Consider the following 24,200-nt stretch of genomic DNA (forward strand, 5'->3'; position numbering starts at 1 on the left):
AACCACAAAAAAAAACCATCAATATCAAAATTAAATATGATGAAACATTGTGCACTCACTCTTTTGGTGCGTGCTCAGGGTACGATGGAACAATTTTGAGCATATCTCGAAAACCAAAACTCGTACCGCGTCCAAATTACATCAATATGAAGAGAATAGCGCAAAGAGCAATCACTCATTTTTACTTTTCTAAAATAATTGTTTAGCCTGCTGCGTACTGACTTTATGGGTGTAGTGTAGTTTTACATGAACTTTATTTCTAATTATCATATATTCATATCGAGTCCGAATCAGAACAAATCAAGCTGCAAGGACATAAGATATCAATTTATCTGTTTTTACGATTATTTTTTAATGGCACAACTTTCCGAACTAACATTAGGCCTATCACCGAAGAGGGTTACGGTGACCGAAAGAAGTTAACGGTTTGAGGTTAGAAAACTTATTGACACCTGCATTTGAACATCATTTACTACTCATCCGCAAAATTCAAAACCTCTTTGCTCGACGATGGTGATGGCACGAGTACATACTTCTGACATTTCCATGTCGCTGAAGGTTGGTGGTCGTAGATAATGATGAGTATGATAAATGAGCCTGTTTTGGTCCCCGCTGTGGTGTTGCCGTCTTGGGTGCTTGCTCAGGTGAAAAAGTATACTTGTTTTCTGCCATTCGCGCGTCGGACTCGACGACGATGATAACAGCAAAACTAAACAACGGCAGCAAAATAAGATGCGGCAAGCAAACAACATCCAGTGGACGATAATTTTCACGTCCTCTACCACAACCACTTCTCTCCCGCCAGTCGGTGGATGATACTATCGGCCATCGAAAGCTGCAGCTTGTTTTTTCCGCCTCGCCCAGCGGGTGGTGATTCTAATTACACTCCCATTGCTAATGAGGCGTCCGATGGAGAAGAATTTCAATTAAACAATTATAATCCAGCAAAGCCGATGCAGCGTAGATGACTACAACTCCAGGCGGGGAAGTTTTTCTCCTCCACCGATCGGGTGATAGAGAATTATCATCGATCTGCGAATTCATTAATGGTGCCAAGAAATTGTAAAACCAATATATGCAAACGGTAACTTCCTGGAACATCTTAATTGCTTCGCAGGTAAATTGGCAACGCTGCAAAATTTTCCAACAGCATTAGAAGAAAAGAATCATCTGCATGGGTTGGTCCCGTTGTAAAACCTCCACGCCTAGCAATGTAAAGCCCTCTGGCAAACAACTCATCGTCATGAATCACTAAAGCGTATGATCTCACAGGGTGGATTATTTAGTTATCTTTCTCTATCGTTTAACTGCATTTAATTATCTTTCCTGTACTTTTGTGGGCTTTGTGGACCGAAATTTGTGTGTGGCAATCGCCGGTGAAAAGTCCACTAAGTCCCCTCAGGATTAAGGCTAGAAATTGGTGCGCGCGACACCACCATGGACGCTACGGACAACAAAGACATCCGCTTTAGAGGGAAGATTTACGGGTGGTACAGTAAAGCAAGCCGGATGGTGGGAATTGGAAGCCCGACTGGCACAAGTGGTAGTAAACAACTTCTCGCCAAAAACCCGTTTTTATCGATCCGTGCATTCGCATCGGCCATTCGTTTGCTGCACGCTCAGCATAATCCGGAAGCTATGGCGAGTGGACGATGGTTGGAGCCGGTTGCCCGGTCGGTCGAGATCTATGTATGAGCGCATAAAATGCAAGTTCACGCTTCTTGGCCATCACCCTTGGCGACGGTGCGGTCCCGGAGCCCGCTAGGTGCTCCTAGCCATAAATGGAAGAAATTCGTTCGCTTCAGTGTCAGCGGGTTTTTTTGTTCACTTTATTTCGGCGTCTCCTCTATTTGCCTGCCTTTCGGAGCAAAGCACGCTCGAAAGGTCTTGCGCGTCTGTTACTACTAGCTTGCTCTTGGTCTACCGGCCACCGTAGTCCCCACGAAATGGAACCAATAAATGCCCACCAGATAGGTCGGAGCCAACCCTATACCAGATGGTCATTTAGCACCCCTCATTAGGCCCGTCGTGGTCTCTGAGGATCGATGGCGTGGGGTTGATGATTGGAGCCGGAGCCAAAAAACCTTCTACCTTTTTGCCGATTTGCGGGAGGCCTGTTTGTGGCCTTCCTCCTGCCTCGTGGTCGTTGGAGGAGCCACATTCGTTAAGCAAATCTTCAACGCGACTGTTGCGAGAGGTAACAAAGAAGTCAACAAACACCGACGACTCGGCCAACTTTGGGAATATCCGCGAGCGATTTCTCATAGCGAGCTTTTTGGGGAACGGTGAACTCACCGTTTATTTATGTTTCCCCCCCTGCGATAAGGAGATGTGTGTGGCAATTTGTTAGGAAATTAGCAAACAGGTACCACACACAACACAAACCAGCTCGGTCGCCCTGGCGTTTGGCGATACGCTGCAAACGGAACGAAAGCACCTCGAGGATGGCGTCATTTCGGGGGTACTAAGGTGTAGATTGCGAAAAACCCCATGTGGGCTGCCTTTGGTACGCACGTACCGCTTATCTGACGTGCGAAGACCTAAAAGAAACGTTATCTTACTTTTGACAACGCGGCACCGTTCCGTTGCAGTTGTGTTCAGTTGACCAAAGGTTGGGCTTCCTTCCTTCTTCTTTAGCTAAGAAGTACATCGACCACAGCGCTGGGTTCATTGCTTGGAGACTCGTGGGAGGTGTCAAAATATTCGCTGGGCTGGGAGAAGTGTCTTTTTACGATGGGTTACTCCTGTATCAACTATCGATCCATCGTATTTAGATAACGATAAAACCCCCGTGACGTTAGTCATATAATGTACGACAAGTTGTATGATAATGGCGAGAGGCTTACCGATGAATACGCTGTATGCTTTTGATGGTTTACGATCAATGGAAAAACATGTGCGAATGGACTACGTGAGAAATGTCATGACATTCGTTGTGGGGCCACGATGCTTCAGAATTTTGTTGGAAGCCATGAGAACGATGATTTATTGGAGTTAGACAGAAATTAACAGAACATTACAACACAGTTACCCGTACAGATCATAAATCAATTAGTGATAGTCATCAATATTTTCATAAAACTGGATAGTCAAAAATAATTATTGTATAGAGAATAAGAGCTGCAGAAATAATTAACTAGCCTTGCAAGAAGTCAACATGAAAAAAGTAAGTGTCTTGTCATCTAACGGGAATGAACGAAATGCATGTAAACTTATGACACTCCAATAAGCTGCACTAATTATGCATCGTCTGCTGAATAAAGGGGGAGACCTGGAAATGAAAGGCCCCGGTCTTTACAGTAGAGGTGAAGACACGCAGGCGATGGCAGTATGCGCACTGAGTGGGTTGAAGAATCGATGATATTTTATCTCTTATCATCAAACCGACCCCCAACCGAGACTGCGACTGACAGGCTACTAGTTCGAATGAGGCTCCTTGGGAAGTAAGGGATGGTATGGATAGAGACAAGTTGCAAGGGGAACTATTGAACGCTGGAATGCAAACATATTGAACGTACATCACGTTCTGGTGCAGTAACCATGGGTCCCACAAGGAGGGAGAAATCATTAAGAGATCGAGCAGCGGTCCGTACGCGGGAGGTTGGTTGGAAGCCATGTTTGCTATCAGCATTACGAGCAAGCAATAGGAAGAGGTGACAAGCGAATGATACTACGGGAACAGTTGCTCATTAAAAGCATCCAGTATCGTCGGAATGACAGGGATCGCGCCGCATTCGTGAGGAGTGCCGGAGCGTGCGATAGGTCACTGTACATACAAGGCAGCTCCGAACAAGCGGCTTATCGTTCTCCGGCAATCGATGCCTTTACGACTTTGTAATATCACCATGCGGCACTGCAGGAATATGGAATCGATAGCTCAAGCGCCATCCCGTGGCAATAGTTTTCCATTATGCAACGGCCCATACAATGTTACCTTTTGTCGAAGGTGGTTAAAGTAATAGCTTTCAGAACACTTTGTCTCTTCTCCGAACAAAGGAATCGCATGGGACGCTCTGGTACATCTTGGGCTAATGAGTACCTTACACTCTCGTTTGCTAAGTTTCTTAGAAGTTCTAATAATAAAACAGTTTAAAAGTACATTTGGATGATTCGTGGGTCTTAGAATTGAAGTCGTTTGAATACACATGAGCCATTTCTGATTCACAGTCATCTTTCGGTATACTTCGGGTGTAATTATCGCCCGGGTTTTGAACTGGTAGAGAATCAGACAAAAGTTCCACCTCAGATATGCTACATATGTGCAGGTTTTAACTTCCCTTGGTATGTTTAACTTCTCTTGGTCCAATCCTCCCTTCTAAAACTTCTTCTTACCGGTTGAGTAATGCAAGCCAACCAAATGGAACCATTTCTTGGAACCAAACAGTTATCCAAGTGGCGCAATTTTATGGTTGTCGCAAAAAAAATAAAATTAGCTTCATCCGCTGAAAGGCTGTGGTGAAACCCGACAGCTGCTACTTCTACTGCTTGGACCAAAACTTTTCCGTTCATCGTACGGTCGTCAGAGAAGGAGAAGAAAGTACGGTAAATGGCGCCTGCATGTGGTGCGAGTTCAACCACCTTCGGTGGATACGTCGGCCACGTTCCGGGCAAGGAAGATCATGGTGATCCGCGGTTTTGCAGAGGTTATGGCGGACACGGTCGGACGGTAGGAAGCTGCCCGCTGCGATTCCGAGCGGGAGTTCGTCCGGTGTAACATCAGCCCCACTTTGAACTGCAAACCGTTTGCGAATGGCTCGTGCACGTGTACGTTTCGATGGTTTCCCTTACGGCTACCAGTGCCGCGTTCACGTGCTGGAACACTTGCTGCGAGTATAGACTCTCGGCGGTTATCGCACGGGATAACCATACCGTATCGGATGACCAGTACCCAGGAAATACATACACCAGCTCACGGGATTCACCCCGGTTTACTGAACCTTTCTAAAACCTCATTCATGCACGTGAACGGAAGGAGACCGACATCTCAAAGAACCATAATCGTGCTCACGAAAGGCCAGTTAATTTTGCGATCCAAACTCGGTGACAGTGCTCAGTCAGGTGGCGTCTAAACGTTGCTCGAACCCGTACCGACAGTGCGCGCCATCCATTCGGGCGTCGTGAACACGCTTCGGCGATAATTTCGATAATGAGCAAAAACGACAAGTACCATCACCAGCAAGCGCAGCGGCGGAAACCGCCAAACCGCGGAAGGAACGTTTCGACTATCCGTCCACCGGCGGCACCATACCGATGCAAATGTGACCTCGAGTGGCCGCGGGAGACCTCACAAAAGCCATGTATATTCATACAGTTTCGCTGAAGTCGGCCAGCCTGAACCGCCTTTTGCCGGACCGGGTTCCGGGTTGGGGGTTAACTGGGGACTCGTAATCGCAATGCGACACGCTAAAATTGCCACCGAGTGGGCAAATTGTCGGGACCGGGAAGTGACGTGCAGCGACGAGTACTGAGCGCGTAACCAACTTCTTCAGCGCACCTTCAGCGGACCGCAATTTATTCGAATGTACTCAACACCGAAGTCTTCAAGCCGTTTGAAGCAGTTCAATTTGGAGCGACCGCACACGGCTGACCAAGTGTGGATGGGTACACTCAAATAATAAACATTCAGATGGTAAAGTACGTCCCGTTTCTGTATGAAATTTTAAAGAATAATTGAAACAAGACATCGAATAAACATTGAACTAATTCTGTTATTTTCAAGCCTTTGGAAGTTTGTGTGTAGGAGAGATAGTAATTTAAAATGGACTCAGTACAACCGGTCACAGTAAGTTCTTTCAGGTAAAAAATATAAGGTAATGTGAGGCAAAATGCCCTCCTTAAAATATGATTTTCTCGCAGACCGTCCATGGAAAATAATCCAAATGTGCACAGATCGATTCTCCAACTTCTCTTCTACTGAGAAAAAGTAACAAAAAGGCATGAAAACTATACAAGTCTTGTTAAAACGAAGATTTTTGGGAGCACTCCTTCCCACGCGTCATTGTAAATTGTGTGGCAAATGGCCTATATAGCAAGTGTTTATAGTGTTTTGTCTAACATTTACAACAGTATGTTCTATTATTCATTATTTATTATTATAGAACATTTTCTTCTTTTTCTTCTTCTGCTTCTTGGCGTAACGACCGTCTTGATCATGCCTCCTTGTTAAAGGCAGTCAGTCCTCTCAAAAAGGGTAGGCCTGGTTTCGATTGGGATTCGAATCCACGCTGTCAAGGTGGTGAGTCCCGGCTATCGCGGAGCCCCAAAAAATTGCGAAACATATTCTATTCATTTTGCTTTGAATGAGTTAATTCAGCTTTAAAAAGTGCTGGTTAATTTTACCTAACCGTGGCATCTTGCCACACTTTCCCCTACATACATTCGCGTTTATAGAAGACAACAGTCTGGGGCTCTGTTTTCCCAAGTTCAACTACGAGGTTGTTGTTTTATTGAGTTGGTTTGAAGTGAATTAAATGACTGTACATGATTGATTCCATTGAATTAGATTTCTTCCAATACATGTAAACAAACTATCAACTTAGTAAATCTGTCTGCTCGTGTAAAGAATTATAAACAACTCTTCCTGCAAATACCCTTAGGTGAATACATTTGCATGCCGATTTAGTTTCCCGATCGAACAAAGCACCACAATCAAACGCAAAGCGCAAACGACGTTTGCCGTCCATTCATGGCAAAATAAAGTATGGCGCATTCAAACGCCTTATATGCGTTTTATTTTCATAATCTCCCGCTGTTAGTTTTTCGATTTTCAATCTCTTCACTCCATTTACGTGTTTCCTCGGAAACATAATTCTGCGCGTGTCATCTTTCGGCTCTCCTTTTACGGGGAAAAGATGCATTGATGTTGGCGCATTGTTACACGTGTTTTCATCGCTAATTTTCCACATACTTAACAATCGACATTTTATGAACCGCATCAGAAAGGGCGCGTACATCCGCGAAACACCAACTTCCTGCCTGCCCTTACGAAACATTAAGCCCATGACAAATGTTCCATTGTCCATTGTTGCCGTTAGTGGGTGGGAGTGTGCATGTGTGTGTGTCCCAGCGCCGGTGTATATTTTTCGGGATACTGTCCGATTGCTGTTTTCCGTGCTTTAAAAGTGTTATCCTTTTTTGGGGGTAGTGTGCAGTTTACACATGTTTCACAAATGACAATAATGCAACGCTGATGCTACAAACCGAGCCCTATTTCATCGGATTCGGACGTCTGTGTGGCGTAGTTGGCAGGTTAGATGCATTCGTCAGCGAAAAAAAGCTCGCTCGCGAGACCAGCATAAAAAAGTTGTTTCATTCCTCAACTTGAACCACCCTACCGTACGTTGGTTTTGTTGAATTGTGTTGTCGTGGCTCCATAACTCGCATCGGGGTTCGTATGGGAAAAAAGAAAACGGCAAAATCAACTGACTCACGATCACCAGACCCCTTGGTGGACACAATCAAATCCACAAAGGTTCTCATATTCCTGGTTCCTGGGCTCGAGTCGTGTCTGACGTTTTCCCTTCACTTCACCCAAGAAAACCTCCATCATGCCGAATCAGCAAGAACTTGCCGAACAGAAATTCTCTCAAGTCTCCTGTAGAACGGCGTGGTCTTATCCCGGATAATGTTGAACTTGAATGTTTCGTGAAATATTCTCTTACCTCTTAAGGAAACTCAATAATAAGTAAAACTGATTGTGGATGAATCCATTTATGTCAGATCTTAACATCCATCTTGGAGTACATTGCATCAAATAATCGGGAGAGTGTTTTTTGTTGTTGTTTCTTCTATAAGAAAGGAGCTAAAAACTCGATAAGCAACAATAACTTTCGAGCTTCTGCTATTTCCATTCGAATTCCTCTTCACTTCCTTTATTCTTCGGTCGTAAGTCATGTGGTTTTCGAAAAGACTTTTGTTGGATATATTTTGTGATCTTTCTCCACCTTCTTGAACTTGTGATACTTGAACTCGCAAATGTCTTCACTCCACTGCAGATCGGTTTTTTATTGGCTACCCTTTCTTTTTCAACCTTCCGTTCGAAGGTTTTATTTCCTTTATATCTTCATCCCATCCATCGACGCACGACGTACGGGTTTTTAAATAATAAATTACTGCAATTCAAATTTTTACGATTGCTCGTACACAAAATTATTACCCTTTGCCCTAACGGTGTACCCCTGCGCGAACAGCGTTTTATTTGTTTCTTTTTGTTATAAATGTGAGTTTTGTTTTTATTTTGTACTTTCGATTGCAAATTATTTTTGTCTTACGTCTGCTCTCTTACGGCTGGCCATAACCGTTTGGCATTGAAACTGACGATGCCGCACAAGATCCATCGATCGACGGAAAACCGGCAATGGTTGCAATAAAGAAAAGGAGCACATTGAGCGAAAAACCAACGCCATTCTTCCAAACCTTCTACGGAACTGGCCCTCAAGGTACCGGAGCATGGTCGTGGCGAGTCGGTTGTCGGTTTATTATTGAACGAATGTTTACTGCCGGTGGCAAAAATTTGCCTACAAGTTGGTGGGTTTCTTTTTCTTTTTGAATTCTTGAAGTCGTTTCACTTTTTTTACCCATGTTTCGCCACGACAAACCGCTAGGGACCCGGGTATTATTGGAAAGTAAATAATTTTCGACGTACTGAAGCACCGAAAAAGGCCTAAGGGGTAGTTTCACAGTGGAGAAGTTTTTTTGTTTTATTATGGTAACGTTCCATAATGACACTCCGGTCGGGTCAGGTTCAGAGACTCACCGATTGGAGTTCGCGGTGCGACAAAATAAACTTCACACCAGTCCTGCATACACTTGCGTGACGGTTCGTTCCCTTGGAGGGATGATGGCAATCTGCAGTCGCGAACATGCAAGGTCGTCTCCCGGGCGTTGTTACAGATAGGGTGCCTTCCCTGGACGGCTACAGGTGCTACCCTGATACCTGGTGTAGGAATGAACGGTGCATACCTTTCACGAGCGAGTTGTTGTAAAGTAGAAACGAGACGAATTCGATCGGTGAGAGAAAAACCAGTTTCTTGGCGGGCAAGTTACGCCCTTCTTCACCCTGAAGTTCAACCCTGACATCGGATCCCCGCATCGATACTGCCTGAAGACTGATTTGCGTGTTTGAAACAGCATTTTTTAGTTTGCTACACAGAATAACAGAGGATTGTTGCAAAATCGCACGAAAAGATTTGACCGATGGACACTTGGTGTTGGCATATTGTAGTCATGTTTGAAGCCTCTGGTAGGAGTTTGGTTAGGAATTTGGCTGGAGATAATAATACTGTAGGATGAATATTTATTAATCTCTTTTGAATAAATCGGAGACTAATCCCACGTGGACATCTACCTTATTTAAGGCATACTTTTTTACCGTTTTATGGCGATCATGAGTGCGAGTTTCTACAAAATTGTTTGCCAAAATAGTTGATATTAAGTATGGTATGATCAAATAGATAAATGTAGGTTACGTAAATTCATAGTTGTATAAAAAACAGCGAATGGACAAAGAAACAATGACTATTCCATAATGCTGGTTTAACGCACCTATCTTTTACGATTGTTTAGTATCTTTCTTCAAACATTGGTCTTATCATGCATCCCTTCGGTTGCCTTTTTTTATTTACGCAAGAATTATTTCACGCTCGCAGTTTAAGTGTTCACATCCTGCTACTTTTGACATGCTTATGAAAATGGTACTCCAAACGACATTTGTCACAAAATAAACATCAGTCGATTGAACGGCTGACTCGAGGGAATAAAGCCACTTCTCGCCAATATCGCGAACACCGTCGAGTGTGTTATGCGCACTTCGATATTATCGGGCTTGTGACATATTTTATGCGCAAACACCCATACACGTTGGGCAATTGAAACAAGAGCTGCTCTAGGGCGGTAAAGTCCGAGGGTACGGCCTGATACGTCGAGCGATCGAACCACGACAAGCGCGTCTATGCGTTCGCGAGGTAAACGTTGCAATGGGCCGCGGATAGGGTGTTTGTCCAACACCTTTTATCTTATCGGTGCATAACACGCTCGAAAACATGCCGCGCTCCACCTTCGAAGGTAGGTCGAGTGCGTGTGTGTAAGAGTTGATGGCTGTGGCCGTATTTCGCCTCTCTTCAACTGTGTGGAGCTTTCATTTTATTGTTGCGATGATAAGAAAAATAGGTTATTGCATCGAATGTGAAGTAGGAGTTTAACGTGGAGCTATTTCTGTTTTCGATTGGTTTGCAGAGTTAGGTTCCTGGCCTCGATGTTGCTTAGGAAGCGAGCGAGACATCCGTTTGAGGCAACAGTTTTAGCAGCTGTAACGTTTTGGCAAATACAAAATAATATAAAAAGAATAAATTGAATAAAAATAGCAATCAACGACGAGCCAAGTCCTGCGGGGTATCATTAGTGTGGAAAACGAGCCTAAATATTGCTTTGGATCGGGACTCAGAACCATTAAAGACTCACCTTCAGAACCATCAAAGACCTTCCTTCAAAAACCTTGTTACCATCAAATTTTTGCACTTCAAAGCAGGAAATTACAAATTAGATCCAATTCGCCCCTTGGCCCCGTTTTCATCGATATTCATCGGTAACAGTTGGAAGCATACGTTTACTTCCCTTTTGTGGGCAGAAGGGTCAGCTTCAGTAACCATCACCACGTAACGAGATGGAACGGAAGCGCAACTGCGCTCCCTGCAACAAAGTAATTAAGTGTGCAATTTTATGCTCCACTACGGCCACACTGCACTCCATTTCATGGCCCATTGGTGTTTGTTTAGAGGAGGGTGCTCTACCCTTGCCAACTCCTGGAAGTCGATTGTTGCCAAACGAGTTGCAGTTTGCCGAACGGCGGGGCACAAGAAAGTGTTTGCCATCGGATCCGGAGAGTTTATTCTTGCGGGCGGGTCTCAATCATCGGGTCTCGGACTAGGTCTCCCCTTTTTCCATTGCATCGCCACCCGTAACCGTTTAGCCCTTCGAGGCATCGTAAAAGGCAGAGGGAAGGGGAGATTATTGTTTGTGTAGAAAGAAAATGAGAGGAAATTGGAATAAATCAATCAACAGTTCGTGTTTAGTCTGATGGCGGCATCCATCAGGTTTGGGGAGGATGTCCATGGTGAAGTTATGGCCATATCATGAGGTGGTTCACCAGTCAATACGCCACGTTCGGCGAACGAGGCAACAGCCCGGAGGCCACCGTTCACGGTGAAGTCGTCCGGCGGTGTTTGGAAAACCATCATCACCGCTGACCTCTCGTGCTCTCGAGGGTTGGTGGCATTTTTTGTTGTGACTTCATTGCATATTCCTAACACGTCCCGACACCCAAGTTCACCCGGTGCACCACCCGGTTTCGAGAAGGCTGTGAAGCGAAGCATTCGTCACGAAAGGCAAGAAAGGTAGCAAGAGAAGCTCCACTGCCACTCCAATCTCTCCGGTGGAGCATCAATGTCGGCCTCCGGGATATTCGGAGTTGGTGGTCCCCCGCGATCCGTTGGATGTGGGAGCCCTAAAGATAAACGTGTGCTATAAAGTGAAGCAGGGCTTGGAAAGGTGCTGCTTCCAATTACGCGCCGTGTATCCGGTAGCCATCCAAAGGGGGGAGAGAACTGTTGTCAAACACGGGATCCGGGATGAATGGAATAAATTTATGTTTGATCCAACGGGATTCTCGGTGAACGCCCCAAACAAACACCGGACAACCCAGGTGTATAACCAAATGCTGCGTGAAGTGGTCCCATCCAAAGCAGGGAGAAGACTGACCACCGTGTATGCACACGCATGCACAGATAAATTTAATGACATTCTGACATGTGAAATAACATGTCTATCTAGCCGGCGGATGATGCCTGTCCACGGCACACATTGACCTCAAACAAAGAATCAACGTACTATGGTTTTTTTTAAACCATCATAGGGTAAGCTTTTCCCTGTTTTGGGATGAAAACCTGCACTCCCATCCTCAGTAGCCAAGGGCAGAGTGTCATGTCTACTCGCTGCAAGGTTGAGGGCATACATAATTTTATTCTTTTAATGTTTTTATCTTCCGGACCTTCGTTATCACGAAACGACCACCCTGTGTTGTGTCTGTTTAGTTTATCCGTTCAGCTCACGTTAGATTGCATCGTGGTGGAATCGCGTTTTGAGTCGTAATTTGTGTGCGCCTTAGACCAAGCATTGTGCCACGGGATTTGATGGTTAGCCTCTTCTTTAGTACGTCTGCGACAAAATTAAGCTTCTAATCTCGTTCGGCGCTGCTGCTCCCTGACACAAGAGGCGGCCAACACACCTGGGCTTGCGTCGGAAATTGGACTAAGAAATCAAGCTTTAGAGTAAGCCGACCATCGACCTCTTCCGCACGCTGAGTGGTGGGTCCAGTCGATACGAAGAATTTATAGCGCTGCGCCACAAGAAATGCTAGGATATCGCCATTCCCTGCACACATGCACAGCCCTCATAATTATTATTTATCTAATCCGTCTATAAATAATGTAATTCAATCGCCCGTAATCATCGTATTTCATTATTAACACACAACTATATCCACTTGGGCAATGTGGTGTAGGTTTCTCCTACTGGACCATCGTACGACGTTTTCTGAGACAAAAGTAAAACGTGCCATCGGTGAAATCGCACCTAGCAAGCTATTTTAGCTGGAAACTAGAGCTCGTAGTTCTGGACGCTTCTGGCCAATTGTGGTCGTGATTTTGTCCTACTCCTACGGAGGTACCTTCGGTATGACAGTCGGAAGCACACTCCAGAGACCTCTACCGACCGGCGGACCTGGAGAAACGGTAATGATTCAATAGAATCATTACATATTTTGTCCACGTCTGACCAGGGCTGCTCGTTGGTTTGGTAGGTCTGGTAGTGGTTCCACTAGGTGGAAATCAAACTCATTTGGGAGATGGAATTAATTAGCGGAGTCAGACCGTGCGGGAAAGGATTATGTTCCACCAGACGATTCGTTTTCGAGTGTTTTCTGTGATTCGATTGTAGAGACAATTCCTCTGCATCGTCTTTTACATTCTCCTCGATAATGCGCTAATGGAATAGATAAGTTATGTTTATCGCTGATTAACATTAAGCTTTGTTCCTTTCTTTTATCCATATACATTGTTCTTAAAGCTGTAAATATTTTGTTGTTGATTGTTTGTTTTCCTTTTCTATTGCTTCAACCTGGAATAGAGCATTTTTCTTCCAATGGAACGTTCTACGTAAAGTTCCTATACTCAAATTGATGTAACAAAAACTCGACCACAACAAATTAAACGCTGAGGAAACATAATCCTTACTTTCTACGTGTAACATGATACTGAAGAAAGCCAATCACAATTCAGTTTGCACTCATTAGAGAGATTAAATGTTTCCCGCTCACCTTTCCCGAAAGCAGCTCAAAAGTGAAAGCATTTTATTTTCGTCCAGCATGTGATGTCTCCATCGAATCGAGCATCATCGGCGTGGCGAAGAAACCTGACACGCGGGCGAGTGCTTTTTGAAAGCTTTTACAGCATGCCTGCCAGCATCATCGCCGCGCCACGTCGAAAGGTCAACGGTCGTGCCCGAGGGATGTGGAGTGCATAAAATGCAAACGGACGACACCATCATCATCATCGTCGTCATTGTAGTCAGCATGCAACTCTCACACGCCGTCCTTTGACAATGTCGTGCTTGTGTGAATAAAACCGCCATTGCCACCGTCGGGATATGAACGGTTACATCCAGTTAATTATATGCTAATGAGGCCGTTGGCGTTTTATTTATAAATCGGTTCGATGTTTTATGTGACCACGATGCTTCCTACCCGGTGGGTGAATTAATTCGTGCTCCATAATGGGAGGATCTGGCGCCTTGGGAAGGCGTGAGCGAGCGTACTAGTTCATAATAGTTCTATTAACACTTTATGGAGAGGTGGTTGAAAAATGTGCATCAATTGCAGTACAGTTTCCGCACCAGTCTCCTCACTTTGCTTGGAATAGTTAATAACGGGATGTTGATTGTTATTAAAGGCTTTTTTAAATTCCCCGTCATGTGCCATAATTCAATGAAGCGGCCACAATTACAGTGCTTGCCTTTGTTGGTATCCATTGTTGGCCAATTAGTTCCACTTAATATGACGCTGATTTTTATTTATTTTCCACAAAACACCCTTCCGTTGTTTTTCCACCATTTTAAGAAGCTTTGCATCGTTAATACCAAACGCATTTGGGTGAAAATGGCAAACGTAAACCAACTGCACGACCTATAATGTTAAATTTATGTTATACCTCGTTTTTTCTGTGTTTGCTTTCTCACATATAAAACATTTAAAATTATAACCCTTGGAAAACTGTTTCGATAGCGACACGTGGGAATGTTTTTTTTGTTATTCGTTTTTGCTAATAATCTCGTTTACATTAAACAGTTTTTACGCTTCGTTAAATCGTTCTGGTTATTCAAATGAGCGCACATTGGGCCTTTTTTGTTTTTGACTGCGTGGTGAAAAACATTTTTCATGCTGCTGTGGTTGGCGCACGTTGTTCGGGCGCATGAAAACTCCTGGGAAAAAGCTACTGTCATCGAAAACAAACAACCATTCGCGGAGTTTTTATTGTTTTTTTTACCTACCCTTGCTTTTATATTAAATTTGGACGTTTTTTAAATGTTTCGTAATAGGTGTTTTTTAAACTATGTGTTCCCTATATTGAACTACTTTTTGTAAGTATTTTGTTCTTCAGTTAAATTGTTATAAAGTATGACGTAAACAGTATTCTTATTAAAAAGATCTTTTAAGTACAATAAAATGTATTTTAGAACAGAAAAGCAAATGTTTCACAAAATTTGCCATCTCATCTGCCTCATAAAATCGAAACAAAACTGTTCTATTAAAGAATGAAGCTGGCAAAATTTCCACCATCCTGTTAAAAGCAGGGAAGAAAAATCAAAATCGTCGACCATGAACAATAGTTAAGATTGCTCCATGCATAGAAGATAAGATCATCTGCCTTCTGTTGATGGAGAGATGTTTTTCATGCACAATCATCTTCCTGTTCGTCGACAAATCATCCCCGTCATTGTGGCGTTTATCCGCCGTAGGCATCTGTTGAACGACTCAACCAATTTGCAATTTCTCTTCATACTACCCAGAGATTGGGCTGCTACTGCTTTGCCTTGCCGGCCGTCGTTACCCGGCCGAAGTGGCGGAAGTTTTAACGCGATTTCCAGTTTCGGGAAGGCGGGAAGATTGGTGTTCACCCACGAGAAGAAAAAGTCATCACAAATCCGACGCAGCACCGATCGAGCAAAATGAATAAGCGAAGATAAAAATCAAGTGCTGATTACTTGCGCGGATTTATGCCTAAGTCGCAATGCCGTCGGCGATGCTTCAGAGAAGGCCCATAAATTTTACCACGTGAAAATTGTTTTGCCATAACGAGCCACGAGCTCGAGGCACATCGAGGAACACCCAGTTGTCAACGTAGAGTGCCCACGCTGAAATTTGAGCCGTGTTTTGCGCCATGGGATGGAAAATCATCCGGATGGCCCGATTGGACCCCGGAACGTGATAATCTCACCCTCCACGGGCGCGACGCCACGTCCCACGGAAGTCGCGGAAATATATTTTCCGACGACAGATAGTCCAGTCGACAAACCAATTAAAACCAATAACACATGCACGGTGTCCGGCAGCGTCGTCCCACGCGGAGGGAAGTTTCACGAAAACGCGCGTGTGGGTTGAAGGGAAGTGTTTCCAAACGGATGTGGAAGTGTGTCGCGATTGAATCATTTCGAATGTTGTTTGTTTCAAGTTCCAAAGAAAAAGTGTATCTTGTTTGGAGACATGCAACTGCGAGAGAGATCATTGACAGACCTGTCAGTGGTACGCAAACTATTTAATCTACATGACAAAGAAGTTTAACACACAAAACCAACCCTGAAGGACACTTTTTCTACGGTAACATATTCATTAGCCTAATTGAAAGCGGAAACTTCCCATCCAAGATGGCCTCGTTTTACGACATTCACTTAAGCACAAATAGGCTAGAATCGGAACACAGGAAGAGAACCAATACAATCCCATAAGCTGCGTCAGTCTGATACACTGCGTTTGGTGTCGCATTACTTGCCCTGGTTATTCCATTCCGTTCGATTGCCATTTGAACATCCAACGATTCTCTATATGCGCCTTTTGTCAGTTCCTTTGATTTCTGCTTTAAAGTACCTTCAAGAGGGATGCAGGCAACGAGATTGGGCCGAAAAGATTTGTTTATTTGTTTTCATTGGGCCCTACGTTGCACTTTAGGGTGTTCCTGTACATTTCACCAGCGTACTCTGGCGGAAAGATGAGATATGGTTTTCTCTCGAGCGATCGAAGCGTACCGCTCGTTGGCTTCCAATTCTGTCTACCCTCAGCTGTTTGCCATATTTTCTTTTTTGCCTACAAGAAAAACATCCCGCCAGGTTCTGAGAAACCCAAACAAAACAAAGTTGCACGACAGAAAGGGAAGCGGAAATAGTCTAATAGCGACTTGCGTGAATGATCCTGTTACAACACGTTTCCATTGTGAATGAGAGAAGATGGAATCTGGGGATTCGGTTGAATACGCAGAAACAAAGAATGCTCTGGTGCCCTTGGTAACTCCATCGAATAACCGTCGCTGTAAATAATTTCTTCACTTCTCTTGATAATTTTGGAAGGTTCTCAAACACGGCTGTAAGTCACGGAATAGACGTTTTAACTTCATCACTTTTCCCTTGAGTGTAATTTACTTCATGCGTTTTAAGTAAATTGTGTTGTTTTCACCAACCTTCAAATTTATTCAAAATGTGCATGCAGGATTTGATATCTAGTAGGGATAGGCTTTGAGTACGACAGTGTTGCTTCAAAGTACATCAGGATCGAAAGCGTCCCACCGGGACTTATCTCTTTCCAACTGCTAGTATCTGTACTATCAATAGCTGTCAAAAACCTCCCAATCTGGTATTCCATTTGTTTAACGTTTCCTTTTTTACATTTTCTTTCCACAGAAACTACTGGCCAAGGCAACCTTCGACAACATTGCCGAAACTACGGACGAGCTCGCCTTTCGCAAGGGCGAAATACTGACCGTCATCGAAACCGACACGAACGGGCTGAAAGGATGGTGGCTCTGCCAGCTAAGGGGTCGTCAGGTGAGTCGAGAAGCGGGTTTTACTACTGTTCGAGGTCCGTCGGATTGTTCGCTGCCAGAACGCGTTCCCAGAACAAGTTTAGAGTTGGGCCGCTCTAACAGGTGAAGAACGCAGAAATTGTAGGGGAGTCTAGTTGGATCTGGAGTAACTATAAATCGGGAAGGCGACAGTGCCTCAATTCTCCGTCATCGTTGTCGTCGTCGGGACAAATTTCACCTGTTACGGTTCCCATCGAAATTAATCCCGAAGGATGAAACCTTCCAAGCTCGTGCGTGAGACTCGGTCACAGCCCGGTGGAGTTATTGGTCTAAGGTTACACTTGGGTCGCAGGTCCAGCAACGCTGTAAAATGGTTCCTCTGGATAGACTGAGTTGCAGGAAAGGTTGGATAGCATATTCAAATGAAGTAGCCGTTCTTCGGCGCATCGTCGTTCAAAGTCGCTCCTGCACAACTCCCATGAAGCTAACGCAGCCGCTTGGCCGGACCTTCTGCTGTCGAGATGGAATAATTTACGACCGGGTTCGGGCTTTTTATGGCGGCCCTCTACAGCTTGTCGGCTTTGATTACCTTTCTCGTGAACCCTTGGTGTAGGCCAGAATGGGTGAACTTTTGGTCCGCTGCTGTTTGATACGCCCGTCGGCCATTTCTCCCGAAGAAATTGCCCGGCGTGGCTGTTGCGCCGCGCGGCGCTGTAAAGACTTGTTTAATTATTCAGCGGATGATTAATGACGGGAACGGAGCGGCGGCTAATGGTAGGCTTAGGCGAACTTTAGATTCCGTGTGCATCGCTCACGTCCCAGCCCCGGTTCAAGTGAGCTCTCCGCCTCGCAAGTGGAGGGTTTTACGGTCCCGGGGATCCCGAAGGAAAGGTTCTGTCCGAGATGCGGATAACTCAATTAGTGCCCAGCCTAACGGCTGAGCCGGCAAACACTCTTCTGCAGTTCCGTTTCGTAGCGCTTTTGAAACGCCCTTCAGACGTTAATGACACGAGAGTTGATTTGACATCAAGAATGGCGATACCCCGTTTCAACAGGGCTGTCGAAAGGACTTTAGGCTTGATTGAAGGATGCCAAGCTGGAAGTCGATATCTATCTGCACGGCACGCGCAGAGAGCGCCATTCAATCGGCCATACGGATCTAACGAGTGGGCGGGAAACCCCTCGGTGGAAGATCAAACAGTAATTGAATTGCGTACTTAGTAGCTGTTTCTTTCTACGCTTCAAGTCTACGCTTTATTTGAAGCAACGAGGCGAACTTCCACTTCAATGGATACGGGTACGTTTTGTAAAGGTTTTCGAATTGATTTCTTGGAACAGAAGGCACCGATGGAGGCCCTGAGAAGCATCTGATTCCAGGAATGGTGAACATAGCACTCGATTACAAGGACATCAAAAACCTAGGGCTAATTCTACTGTGTGTGGATTCTGCGTGTCATAAACTGATCGGTGTGGAGTTAACAGTAAACAGTACTCCGATCGGTTACAGCATTGGAATGTGTTGATGCATAAACGGACACTATAGCACAAGTCTTGTGAACTTTAATCCGTTTCCCCTGCAATGTATTGAAAAAGAGGCAATCAGAAAAGTAATCTACTGTATTTACTTTTCACTGCTCCGGCGTACCACCTATGCACCCATCCAAGTCGACATTTTGAATTGCACAGGGAATAAACCTCATCCTAAACCAAAATGAACCAGTCCTCGTCCCTCGTTGCAGCATCGTAGTCGTGCCACTTCGTTACACACTCTTGAAGTTGATGCAACAAGGACCTCTCGAAATGGAAAATCTCGGCACGTAGAAGGCAGTTCCTTAGGGCTACCCTTCACGGGTTGGTGTGTTAACATAAATGAAATATAATTTTCCTGCGTACCAGTCGGTGTTTGAGGTTGGAATAAAGAGAACCTTGATGTTACTTCGTTAGGCTCCGCTTGCCTGGATGTTTTCTTCTACCAATCATTCTGTTTGCAACAATACTGGAACTGCTTCATGGAAAGGGTGTTCAGAGAATGTCGGTTTTTCTTAACACAATATCCAAAGGAAGGGTTTGCGAATGAAAATTAATTAAGATGCAAACAGGCTGGTAAATGCAAAGAAAAGCTTGGCAGTATTGACCATCCTCAGGGTACAGATGTTTGCAGACTTTCGCTGTTTGCCTTTCGAGTGGTTTGTATTGATTTATTCAAAAGATCGTGGATATTTAGATTTATACTTCGATAGATTTTAATAAACAGATTTTGCAATGACCGTTTGATAAATGTTATAAAAATATTTGCGCTTCATTAGGCAAATTTACCGACCCTACCAGGAACGACGAATTTGTGCACGTCAGTTGACGCTCGCCCGCGCTTCAAACCGTTCACTTTTCTTCGTAGAAAAGCTTTAAACAAACATTTGCCTTTATGCTTAGCTATTCCGGTAGGCAAACGGTCGCACGTTCAGCAGGAATGAGGCGCCATACAGGAATTACCCACGTTGTTAATTTTTCGGCTTCGATGCCAAACGAACCAAGGGCTAGGATGGCATCCATTGCGCAACCGTTTGCAACATATTGTCCTGCCTTTAACCCCCCAGAAATCTCGTCCGGACCAGTCTGTTGCTTTATGGCAGCACAAACATCAACAACCGTTTTTGGCTACCCTAGCCTGTTACCTGCAGCAGAGGCAGCCGTTTGGACGTTTATGAGATTGGCTTTCCGGTGATATTAATTCGGGAAGTCGAGAAGAAAGGTGGCCGTGGAGGGTTGGACGTGGTATTGCCGGAAAACAAGGGATTATTAAGGGTCTCCCGCTCTTATAGTCAGTCATTTACGCTACGCGCTACAATATGCGGCCTGTGCGCACAAATGGCCCAGGAGTTCCCCATATTTGACGGTTTGGAGGCATACAAAAACCGAGGGAACCTGGTCCGCTCCGTACTTTTCTGGAGCGATGCTGCGATGGATGGATGGGGCTTCTGAAACCCTATCATTAAATTTGAATTTCATTGTGCGCCGGTAATAAACACGCACACGTACACACCACATCTTTTTTTCTCCTTGGGGAAGACTAAACCCCTGAAAATGAACCGACAATAAGGAAGTAAAGTGTGGAGCGTACTTGTTTCTTCCTCCTTTTCCCTTACCGTCTTTTAGAGCTCGACCGGAGTCTGGGGTCCTCTGGAATTTTCCATCTTCATTCCATCCCCGGCTCGACGCCGACGTGTTGTTGGTCGTGGCGCCAGAGACGTTGAAGTTGGCACCCCTTTATCCCATCGATACCGCAATCCTATCCTTAGCATCCCAGGGCTTTAGGCACCGCAGGTTTGGTGGTGTGCGTTACCCTTCCAAACGATGATCAATGCGGCAGAGCTCCGAGAAGACCTCGATCGTGCCGAACAAGGAATTTTACTTATCAAATCAACCCTCCAAGTGCAGCAGCAGCGAAGACAGAATCCCTAACCTACCAGGAAGAACCTTTTCGTGCATTCTCTCCCACAGGATGGATGATGGTCGGAGTGTGCGTACTTTGCGGTGAGCAAACCACGAGACAAAGGCGTCAGTTTGGGAATGAAATTAAGTCTAATTGGAATACACGAGCGCGGAACCGAGGGTGGAGATGTCTGACGGGAGTTCGACGTTGCCAGACACCATCTTTATTACGTGTGGCGAAGTTAAAGTTGCTGCAAAGGTGAACTTGGTGTGCAAATATTCCAAGCCAACCCCTAGAATCTCCTTTTTACATCACGTTGTTTCCTTCCTTCCCGGAAGTTCCAACGAAATGGCTGACGATGGGCTTCCGTCTTGCGCTAGTTGATTAAACCCAAACTCACACCGAAGATGCTTGTTTTTCCGACAACCACAGAACAACACCATCCTAACCATCCAGAATCTGATGTCGTAATCATCCGACGCCGTCGTGTAGATTATTCATAATATTCTGTTATTGAAGCAAGAAACCTTTCCTTCGGGAGGTTTTGTAACTATGCAAAAAGATGGCAAAGTGGCTACCAACTAAAAGATGAGAATCTTTTCAAGATACAGTTAATTTGCTGATGCCGGTAGCGCCCCAAACCTGTCCCGCTTTATCCAGGATAGGGCAACAAGTTTTCTAATGGAATTAATTTTATTCTCCTCTGAGTCCCTTTCTTCCGGGGCCTGTTGTCGATGTCTTTTCTTCTGACCGATGTAGTCTTCTTAAGGCGGTCTTCTTTTCTCTAGCGTTATGTAATAGAAGAACCTGGTTGGGATTAAACTACCGTCGTAGAACTCGTGGAATATGAAGACAACATAAATATTTTTTGTCCTTAAAAAAGTTCCAGGAAAAACCCCTTTAAAGAAGATGCCGTGTTATATTCCATGGAATGTCCTTTTTAACGGTTTGGTTGATCCTACTTCCTTTTCTGTTTTTATGTCCATCATTGGCGGCCCCGATGTAACGATGCTACCAGTGTTTTCCTCAGGCGGGGTTAAAAGGACACGATACACAGGATATGTTTACAAACTGATTAGCGACGTTTACGTAGCTTCCGGTTGGGTCTTCCTTGTCCTGTATCTACCGACTGACCACTGGCCAGTGTTGCGCTTATCGCCACCGACAAGGGTAGATGTTTATCCTTTATCCTTTTATTTATCTGACTCGTTTCATCTCGTACATTATGTATCACCGACAGGGTCTTCATTGACATCGTTTCGCTACCCGTCAGGAAATTCCTTAGTCAACGTCCAGAGTAAAGTTTCTAAAAAAAAAGAAGAAAAACAGGCTCAGGAAAGGTACGGCTGTTAACCGAAGGTCCCAGGGTATCCGGCATCGGCCAAAGAGTTGTGACTCTACTCTGGTGTGGCTTCCCGTTTACCTTTTTTATTTCTTTCGTGGGTATTTCTTTTCCCACACCCACAAAGGTGTGACGGCCGGGAATGGATTATCGTTTTGTTCGGTTGAAGATCCTATCGAGATAAGTTTGTTTGTTTGTTTTGTTCTATTGGCTCCTTTTGTGCATGTTTGAAAAAGGGTGGAAGAGCTTATGAGCTATTTGTTACTCATCGGTTCGGATTTGCTTTTCGGTAGTTTATGGCTCAACTTTTCAGTGAATGGGTTTAGAAGGGTTAAAAATCTCTAAACATGTTTTTTCATATCACACTTTAATTGTCTTATCTGTACCTTTCACAGGACATAAGCCAAAGAGAATAGACATTTGCAACAAAAACTGTTTATTATTTAGCAAATTAATTGCTTTATTATTTCTTACTGATAGGATTACATTAGGCTATTATTCCAAAACGCTTCAAAATACTTAATTTGTGAGAGCATTACAGTCCCTCCGTTTTGAAGGCTACAAAACGTACTTTAAATTTTATGAAAGGGGTCTTTAAGGTATTGCCAATTTAATCTTCACGCTTTTCACCGTGGCATATGGATATTTTCTTCTACACAAAAAGGTTCATTATCGTTTACGTCTTTATATATTTCCTTTCCTATGAAGCTCTCAGCTTTAACTAGTCAGAAATTTTCCACAGAAGCTACCTGATTGACAGTTAAAATCCCAATACGAACCCTAGGTATCGCCCCTCTAGCCAGTACCTACTGGCGGTATTTTACTACCATTCACCTCTTTCGCTGGAAATGCATTCGGCACGAGCAGGACTCAGCTGTGCAGCCGACCATAGATTGCCTTAATCCTTCCGAGAAGCCTCTCTATGTCGTTTTTCCGTGGAGAAGTGTCAGTGTTACTCTGTGATACACATCGTTGGTAATTGAAATGTTTCCGCACGATTCGCAACGCTTCTAAAGACCGACAAACGCTGAACCTCCGAAGACTCTTGCTTGTGAGTCGGGACCGATGAGATTGGTTAACCTAGCAGCGAGTATCCTACACCCGGCCAGCATAAACCCGGTTTCCAAATGGTATGTTGAAATACTTCTTTACATTCCCATTCGACGGCATACTCTTTGTCTCAAGTATCAGGTGCTGCAAGCGGAGCTGTCCGGTACTAAGAGATAGAAGAGATTGCCCTCCAAGCTTCCGGTATGGCGTGGAGGCATGAATGACGCTAATACCAGGCGTGCAGGTTGTCTGACACTGGACAAGAAAAGCACAAAAACGCCAGCCGGGTGCTGAGACCGCCCTCGGGGTGCATTGGCGTAATTGCATCGTCCGGCTAGACGTGCAAAATCCTCACGAAGGAAACGCCTTCTAGGTTGGGATTTAATTTTTCCTAACGCAGCGACTACGACGCGCCGAGTTGGCCGTCGTACTTCCAGCGCGTACGTTCCGCGTTGGCTCAGGGAAGTGTGCCGGAGTAGGTTTTAAACCATCATTACCATCATTAGTGGCTGGTTTTAATTTAAAACAATTTCATTACACCCCGGGCGTCGTTTGGTGCAACGGAGTGTGTCTCGCCCCGGTAATGCCAGGACCCGCGAGCTTATTTACAGGTCTGCAGCCGGTATCATGAATTTGCCGGTGTCTTTCAGTGGCATAATCCTGTAATGGAAGAGGTGATAAATAAAACCATGTTTTGAATAAATGTTTGTACCAAAGGTATCTCAGCCTTTTTTTAATTGTCTCATACTCGCTCTCTCTGTCACAAGTTCGGAGCGTTTCATTTATGTTGCTTGGTAAAAGAAACCCAAAACACGAGCTCCACGGTGCAGGAAGTGAGCACGAGCAAGAAGCGGATGTTGCCTCTGTGTAAAGATCAATCTTCCATAACCGTTCGCGTACGCTCTTCGACCGTCAATTCCCGCCGGTAGCAGATGAACTAAAAGGCAGCAGCATGCAGCTGTGCTCGACCCGACAGTGCTAGTGAGAGTTTCAATAAAGGCAAGGCACGTGTACACCACCGTGACTTCCATGCAGTTTGCATCGCAACCAACCATGACTGAGGTCGGTAAGGTTCGGTTTCGAACGCAACACCGGCACCAGCTTACGCTGATGATATCGCATCCCGGAGGTAATCCACTTCGGGATTTTCCTACTCCGGAGAGTCCTCCAGAGTTTATCGGCGTCACAGCTGGCCCTCGGGGGGCACGCTGTAGGGAAATTGTAGATGCTTCCCTAAGGTAGCGTAAAATTGGTAGTT

At 44.8% G+C, this 24,200-nt stretch overlaps 1 protein-coding gene across 1 annotated transcript in view; it reads left to right on the plus strand.

Moving 5' to 3' along the window:
- LOC131293993 (breast cancer anti-estrogen resistance protein 1) overlaps positions 1 to 24,200 on the plus strand; it is a 124,373-nt gene that overhangs the window by 49,483 nt on the left and 50,690 nt on the right. The window contains exon 2 of the mRNA XM_058322042.1: positions 16,999 to 17,142. Coding sequence (XP_058178025.1) covers positions 16,999 to 17,142 — 144 coding nt within the window. The remainder of the gene's footprint in view (positions 1 to 16,998; positions 17,143 to 24,200) is intronic.

Source organism: Anopheles ziemanni, chromosome 2 (genome assembly GCF_943734765.1).
Source record: "Anopheles ziemanni chromosome 2, idAnoZiCoDA_A2_x.2, whole genome shotgun sequence".
In the NCBI taxonomy this organism is placed as follows: Eukaryota; Metazoa; Arthropoda; class Insecta; order Diptera; family Culicidae; genus Anopheles; species Anopheles ziemanni.